Source organism: Crinia signifera, chromosome 2 (assembly GCF_055691185.1).
Source record: "Crinia signifera chromosome 2, ASM5569118v1, whole genome shotgun sequence".
NCBI classification, from domain to species: Eukaryota; Metazoa; Chordata; class Amphibia; order Anura; family Myobatrachidae; genus Crinia; species Crinia signifera.
Window position 1 is genome coordinate 77,126,404 of NC_139218.1, and position 8,562 is coordinate 77,134,965.

Here is an 8,562-nt window from a genome sequence, read left to right on the forward strand (position 1 = left end):
TACATAAGTAAATTGTGTCACCCATAGGGTTGGTTATGTGGTAAGGTTCTTTAGATTAGAATGTGCACCGGCCACTTTTTGCGATTTGGGTTTTGGTTTCTGATTACCTTCAGGTTTTGGGTTCTAATGGGTTTTGCCAAAACACCCCCTAAACGTTTTGGGTTCTGATTTTTTTTTTTTTAAAGCATAAAAACTGCTAAAATCACATAATTTTTTTTTTTTTGCTCCTACGCTATTATTAACCTCAATAACATTCATTTCCACTCATTCCCAGTCTATTCTGAACACCTCACACCTAACAATATTATTTTTAGGCCAAAATGTTGCACCGAGGTAGCTGGATAACTATGCTAAGCCACACAAGTGTGCGGCACAAACACTAGACTGATATGGCACACTTAGCATCACCCCTGGACTGATACTGAACACTTAGCATCACCGCTCGGCTGATACAGAACTCTTAGCATCACCTCTGGACTAATACAGCACACTTGGCAGCTCCCCATGAATTGTACGGTAGATTTGGCTCACCCCTGGAATTATACAGCACACATGCGGACTGATACGGACACATTTATTTATTTATTTACAGTTTCTTATATAGCGCAGCAGATTCCGTTGCGCTTTACAATAGTAGACAGTGATAAGACAAACTGGGTAACAACAGACACATGGGGGCAACCATGGAATTACACCGCACACATGCAGGCACCCCTGGACTGATACGGCACACATGGCGGCAGACATGGATTTATACGGCAAACATGGCAACATTCCTGTAGTAAAAAAAGAAAAACTTGTATTCTTTTAATTTAAAAAAAAGAGCAGCACACCTGGAATTGTACAGCAGACTTAGCAACACCCCTCGCATTATACGGCACTCTTGGCTCAACCCTGGACTGATACAGCACATTTAATAGCCCTTGCAGTAAAATTTAAAAAAACAACACCTTTTTTCTTTTCATTAAAAAAGGGCAGCTCCCCTGGTCTGATACAGGACACATGGGGGCACCCCTGGACTGATACGGGGGAACATGGGGGAACCCATATAATTATACAGCACACATGGGGGCACCCCTGGACTGATACGGCAGTACTAGGCACCAGACAGGTAGATACGGCAGTACTATGCACCAGACAGGTAGATACGGCAGTACTAGGCACCAACAGACAGGTAGTATATATAGAGAATGGGATACGGCAGTACTAGGCACCAGACAGGTAGATACGGCAGTACTAGGCACCAGACGGTAGATACGGCAGTACTAGGCACCAGACAGGTAGATACGGCAGTAATAGGCACCAGATGGTAGTTACGGCAGTACTAGGCACCAGACAGGTAGATACGGCAGTACTAGGCACCAGACAGGTAGATACAGCAGTACTAGGCACCAGACGGTAGATACGGCAGTGCTAGGCACCAAACAGGTAGATACGGCAGTACTAGGCACCAGACAGGTAGATACGGCAGTACTAGGCACCAGACAGGTAGATACAGCAGTACTAGGCACCAGACAGGTAGATACGGCAGTACTAGGCACCAGATGGTAGATACGGCAGTACTAGGCACCAGACAGGTAGATACAGCAGTACTAGGAACCAGACAGGTAGATACGGCAGTACTAGGCACCAGACAGGTAGATACGGCAGTACTAGGCACCAGACAGGTAGATATGGCAGTACTAGGCACCAGACAGGTAGATACAGCAGTACTAGGCACCAGACAGGTAGATACGGCAGTACTAGGCACCAGATGGTAGATACGGCAGTACTAGGCACCAGACAGGTAGATACGGCAGTACTAGGAACCAGACAGGTAGATGCGGCAGTACTAGGCACCAGACAGGTAGATACGGCAGTACTAGGCACCAGACAGGTAGATACAGCAGTACTAGGCACCAGACAGGTAGATACGGCAGTACTAGGCACCAGATGGTAGATATGGCAGTACTAGGCACCAGACAGGTAGATACGGCAGTACTAGGAACCAGACAGGTAGATGCGGCAATACTAGGCACCAGCAGAATGATTTTATAATTATATTGCAGTAGGTACTGGTTGGCAGGGCACCAGCAGCCTGGAATTTATTACAGCACTGCAGGACAAGTATTAATTATTAATCTCCTATATATTTGGCTACATCTGTCACTCAAAGTGGGTGTCTGTGTCTATAACGCTCTGTTCCTGGACTTTCCTCTTAATGTGTGATTGCCTTCATCTGTGCTGAACACCTTTCTGAGAAATTAACCTGTTTAAAACAGGTGATGGCAATCATACATTAAGGGGAAGTCTAGAAACAGAGCATTGTGTCCCTCCTTGAGAGGGTCATGTTGGGAGGTATGTGACAGAGAACCAGCCCAGTGAGCCCACAGACAGTGCCAGACACCCACTGCCTTCCCATGTTGCCCAGCACTGCTATTCCACAGCCACCAGGTGAGCGCCCCCTCCCGCGATTTGCGGCAAAACCTCCCCCCACCCCCGCGCGCCCCCCCCCCCTCCCGCGATTCGCGGCCAAAAACACCCGCTCCCCCGCGACCCCCCCTACCGCGATTCGCAGCAAAAACAGCCCCGCGACCCCCCCTCCCGCGATTCGCTGCAAAAAGAACCCCCCCACAACCCCTCCCGCAATTCGCGGCATAACCACCACCCCGCGACCCCCCCTCCCGCGAATCGCGGCAAACCCTCCCCCGTGACACCCCCCCCCCCCCCCGATTCGCGGAAAAAACACCCCCCCCCCCGCGACCTCCCTCCCGCGATTCGCGGCAAAAAGAACCCCCCCCGCGACCCCCCCTTGCACGATTGGCGGCACCCCCCCTGCGACCCCCCTCCCGCGATTCGCGGCACACACCCCTCCCCCCCCCCGCAATTCGCAGCAGCCCCAGGATTAAATGGCACATGCAAAACACTGCCATGGCTATGGTCGACAATGAAAAAGGTTGACATGAGTTTTTGAAGATTTATTTTTAATTTTTTAAATTTTTTCATATTCATTGTCATGTGTCGACATGGACACCAATGAAGTGGCACACTTTTGTCAACATTTACATGTGTTGACCTTTCTGTGTTGATTTTTTTCTTGTGGCGATTCGCGTCACACCCCCCGCAACCCCCCCTCCGGCGATTTGCGGCACCCCCCCGCGACCCCCCCCCTCCCGCAATTCGCGGCAACCCCCCACCGGAACCCCCATGAACCCCGCTCTCCCGCGATTCGCGGCACCCACCCCCCGCAACCCCCCCCCTCCCGCAAATCGCGGCACCCCCCGCGATTCGCGGCAGCCCCAGGATTAAATGGCACATGCAAAACACTGGCACGGCTATGGTCGACAATGAAAAAGGTTGACATGAGTTTTTGAAGATTTATTTCATTTTTTGAATGTTTTCATATTCATTGTCATGTGTCAACATGGACACCAATGAAGTGGCACACTTATGTCAACATTTACATGTGTTGACCTTTCTGTGTTGATTTTTTCTTGTGGCGATTTGCGTCACACCCCCCCGCAACCCCCCCTCCCGCGATTCGCGGCACCCCCCGTGACCCCCCACCTCCCGCAATTCGCGGCAACCCCCCACCGGAACCCCTGTGAACCCCGCCCTCCCGCGATTCGCGGCACCCACCCCCGCGACCCCCCCTCCCGCAATTCGCGGCACCCCCCCGCGATTCGCGGCAGCTCCAGAATTAAATTGCACATGGAAAACACTGACATGGCTATGGTCGACAATGAAAAAGGTTGACATGAGTTTTTGAAGTTTTTTTTTTCATTTTTTGAATGTTTTCATATTCATTCTCATGTGTCGACATGGACACCAATGAAGTGCCACACTTATGTCAACATTTACATGTGTTGACCTTTCTCATATACAAACCATATTTCTCATATACAAACGTTCACAAATTAAGGGGGCGCAGCCCCTTACGACGGTGTGAAGAGCGCCCGTAGGGCGCGATGAATCACCTAGTTAAATATAATAGCCTAGGTACTCCTATTGGCAGTAGCACTGGCAGTGGCACCAGTGCACTGAGTATGTACTGGCAGCCTCTATTCAGTGCAGGCTCTAGCAGCACCAGTGGACTATATATATAATATAATATTTAATATTACAGCACAGCACCAGAGGTAGGCCCCAGCACAGAGGAGACAGTAGTACTACAAGTACAAAGTTAGGCACACAGCAGAATCAGTTATCACTCAGTTTAGTGTTACACAGCTGACTGTCCTCCTTTCTAGGGTGATCCCACCCTAAGCAGAGAGGACAGAGTACACAGCAGCACTGAGGGAGACAGGCCCCAGCAGACAGCCCCAGCGACAACTTCAGTTCAAGCCCCAGCAGCAGCACCAACACACCCTCTCCCAACCCGCTCCTAGACTGGAGTGAAGACGGTGTGCACAGGAGCCGCTATTTAAAGCATCGCGAGAATCCGGCGCCAGGCAATGACGGTTTTCCCGCGCGGCCGGATCCGAATCAGACGGGAAGCTCCGAGCACCACTCGGATCCGGGCTCGGATTGATGACGTCCGTGTGGGCTCGGATCTGGGAAATCCGAGCCCGCACATCCCTACTTTAGATATAAACAAGAAAACAGTACCAGGTAATTTCATTCTGTGAAAAGAAGTGAGGCCTTTTATCAGATTAACAGATTGCAGGAACAAAAAGCAATTCACAACAAAGGGGGTTAGCTTTGCATGATATTACAAAACCATGTGGATAATCCAAAGGGTCTGGTGGCCATTTTAAGTCAGAAATTGCAGGGATTATTCATCCTTCCAGTTAAAGCAGGGATGGGGAACCATCGGCAATCCAGCTGTTGTGGAACTACACATTCCAGCACGCTTTGTTACAGTTTTGCTTTGTGGCTATGCTACAACTGTTGCAGGGCATTCTGGTATGTGTAGTTCAACAACAGCTGGAGTGCTGAAGGTTCCCCATGAGTTAAAGGATCCAGCTGTTGTAGCCCTTTTGGGTGCAATTAATTGATTACACTGGGCAGAACAGCCAATGTCTGGAACTGATGACACACAATGGATGAGATAAGATTAAAAGAGCAATGACCGACCAACAAAATGTAACTTCTGTGTATCTACTGTTTCAGAAAATAACTATCGGACAATATTGTGTGTTTTTTGTACAGAGTTGGCCTTATGTGGTGCACACATGGAGTTTGAAGACAGCTGTGAATGTGTCTGCAAGCTTAAATGCCCCAGGAACTATGTGCTAAATAAAGAGAATTGCACCTGTAATGAATGCAGTGAGAGTATACATAGCTGCCGTGAGAAAAGTCAAATATTTTACCCAGACACCTGCAGGTGAGTATAATATGAGCTATACAGGGTGATACAGAGCCAGATAACAATGAGGCATATGGACCTATAGCTCCAGGTCTCCACATAAAAATAGGCCTATCATCATGACAGCGTGACAGGGTTGCCTACCCCCGGTAGGCTCAAGAAAATCAGGTCCCCCTCCCAGCCCCCCCAGAAAGGTGGCCAACCCTTCCAGATACCGGCGTGCAACCCCCCCCCCCCCCCCCTGCATCTTCCCCCTGCAGTGGTAATTACCCGCAACTCGCTGCTTTTCATGGGAGGGATGGGCTAAAGATGCAAATTGCATCATTTGGCCCCACCTCCAAGAACCACAAATTGCAGGATTTTCAGTACTGGGGGGGCTCCTTGCTGGACAGATGTCAGGACCCGGCATTTCATTCCAAAAGCGTCAGTGTCTACTCAGCAACCAGGGACGCTCCGCTCTTGCAGTTGTCAGGTTCCTGGACACCCGGTGATGACTTCGGCCCAGTGATTGCTGGGGAATGGGGAAGCGAGTTGGGCACGCCTAAACACAGCTGGCGAAATCAGGTCCAGGGGGCTGGGCAGGCGACTCCTCCGGTCATTGGTCACCTGCCCTTTTTAAGGGAGTCAGTCCAGCACAGCCCCGCCGGTGATAGCTTTCCTTTAGCTATTCATCCTGCCTCCTCCATTCGGTCCCTGCTTGGCCTTGGTCAGCTGTGTCCTTACAGGTTTTTTCATGTTTGGCAGAGTGCCACTTCCTCATCGTGGAGCACACTGCTAGGTTACATATATTTGTATTTTTCCCACCGCAATCGGCTGTTACCCATTGGCAGCGTTAGTTCTCGTCTTTAGTGTGGTGTTTTATTGTGCTTGCAGTGGTGTCATTTTGTGCTTTTGTGTGGTGTATAAAAAATTGTATATATGCGACTTGGTCACTCTGGTTGTTTGCAACTTGGTCGCTCAGTTGGTTTTGCGATTAGATCGGGGATGCAATTAGATTGCTTCTTTTCTTTGTGTATACAGCAATGCTGTTCCTTGATATTTTTGTTTACCTTGTTAGACCACCATTAGTCAGTAATTCCTTTTGTTATTTCTCAAAGATTGCTGACACTTTGTTCCACATAAAACCTGGTGGCACCGGATTTGGGGCGGACTTAATTTGCCACTCCAAACATGGCTATTAGAGTTGAAGCCTTATGGTGTATACATACGGTGAGATTCCTTTGCTATTCGACTTGCTATGCAATCTTTGCTAATTCATGTGCTATTTACATACAATTCATGCTATCTGCTTTAGATTTCCACTATATAGTTATTGCTGCCCTGTCTATCTGGGTTTCAATTTGTGCTGTCCCAGGAGCGTGCACCAGGATCACAAGGTAAAAAACCTGTGCGATCAGGATGCGTTTTTCACTATGTATATAGTCAAAATCTCATGCTGGATTGTACCGTGTGTACACACCATTAGTTTTGCAGGTGTTAGCCATCAATGGAAGAGTTCTACAGAGTCAGTGTAGGATCTGCCGTGACTGTTCTAAACCGCGGTTACGGCTTGGGGTTTACATCCGAATCATAACACTGGATACATAGGTCATGTGGGAATATAAGATACATACAGGGTCATACGGGGAAACGCCATCATGTATAATAGTAGTTAGGCAAAGTATGCTTATCTTTGAAGAGCATCCTAAAGAATGAGTAAAATGCAATATAGTGGTAATGTAATACTGCTTTTAATATAACAATATAAGATAAAAATTGATACATACATCACAAGTAGTAAACATTTATTGAAGTATTGAGAACATTGTAGAATTCAGTGTGATCAGTAATTGCAACATGGAAACAGCACAGACAGCCCACCCAAGTCACTGGTCTCCGCACTCTCTTCAGCCCGAAAGCGCACATCTTCTCACCTACATGTTTCACACGTAAATGGACCTTTCTCAAGGTATGTGAGGTGGAGCATTCATCCTGTGGAAAGGGAACTGCAATTGAGATTTGACTGTACAATGTAAATGGAATGTAGCCCATTTAATTATTTCTTTTCATATTGTACTTCTGAGCGTTTCCTTCTTGTAAGCGTCTTTCTTTTGTCCTCTCCAAGTTTTTCCTTTTTTTTCATTCAAAATGAAATGTGTTTGACACCAAGACTCTGATATTTTCTTTCTCTTCTACAGTTGTAAAGATGATTGCCCATTTCGTGCCACAGTGTGCCCAGATGGTAGTAAAGTCTGTGCTAAGCATTTTAACTGCTTGAAAAAAGGAAATTTTTCATACCACAACAGAGAAAACCCATGAACAGATTTCTTGATTTCTAGAACTCTCCAAATAAACATTTCCAGACTCTAAAATGAAAGCGCACATTTATGTATGTATTGAACTTCTTCTTTTTATGCCATGTTAATAAAATGGACAATACTTTTCCATTGCTTCTTTATAAATAGATATTTAAACAATGTTCACTGTTTTGATAAGGCTATTCTTTCTTAGGGATCCATGATTATATGGATTGTCTATGAAATATATGTTTAAAGCTTAAAATACGCAGGCAAGCCATCAGTTGTATCATCTTGACTATAAAGACCAAAATTTGGACCATAATAACCAATCTAATCTAATTGTGTATTTTAATTTGCTCGTATTTGCATATGTGTGGTACAGTAGATGGACTACAGCACTTCATTATCTGTTTTTTAATGCTGGATTAGATGATGTGTACTCAGGAGGACATCGTAGGCGACGGGACCCAGCATCGCCAAGTGTCTACACACGTGTCAATTCTGGGAGCGAAGGGAGGGAGAGTTGAGAGTGTGTGTGTGTGTGTGGGGGGGGGGGGGGGGGGCATGCTGCCTTCGGCAGGATGGCATCACTATATACTCCAATTAAGCTGCAGAGCTGCATGTACAGACGACAGACGACAAGGAGAAATCCTGCTAGTGAGCATCAGGCGTGCGCATTACTAGTAGACACATGTGTATACATTAGGACGATTTGAATTACTCGTTATTGGACAAGTCGCTCAAATAATCATCTAGTGTGACCCGGCTTAAGAATGAGGGGTAGATTTATTAAGCTCGGTGAAGTGATAGTGTCTGCTTTTTATCACCGGCCAATCAGCTCCTACCTGTCATTTTTCAAGACTAACTTCAAAGTTAGGAACTGATTGGCCGGTGATAAAAACCAGACACTTTATCATTTCACCAAGCTTAATAAATCTACCCCTGAGTGCTGATGAGTCCTCAGTTTGAGCTCCCACATGTCACCACACTGTATAC

The 8,562-nt window shown here is 47.1% G+C and overlaps 1 protein-coding gene across 1 annotated transcript in view; it reads left to right on the forward strand.

Annotated features, from left to right (window-relative positions):
• The window catches only part of VEGFD (vascular endothelial growth factor D), a 67,957-nt gene extending 60,246 nt beyond the window's left edge, over positions 1–7,711 (forward strand). The window contains exons 6-7 of the mRNA XM_083172441.1: positions 5,131–5,305; positions 7,465–7,711. Of these exons, the coding sequence (XP_083028567.1) occupies positions 5,131–5,305; positions 7,465–7,585 (296 nt within the window). The 3' untranslated portion in view covers positions 7,586–7,711. The remainder of the gene's footprint in view (positions 1–5,130; positions 5,306–7,464) is intronic.
• Positions 7,712–8,562: the final 851 nt, after the last annotated feature.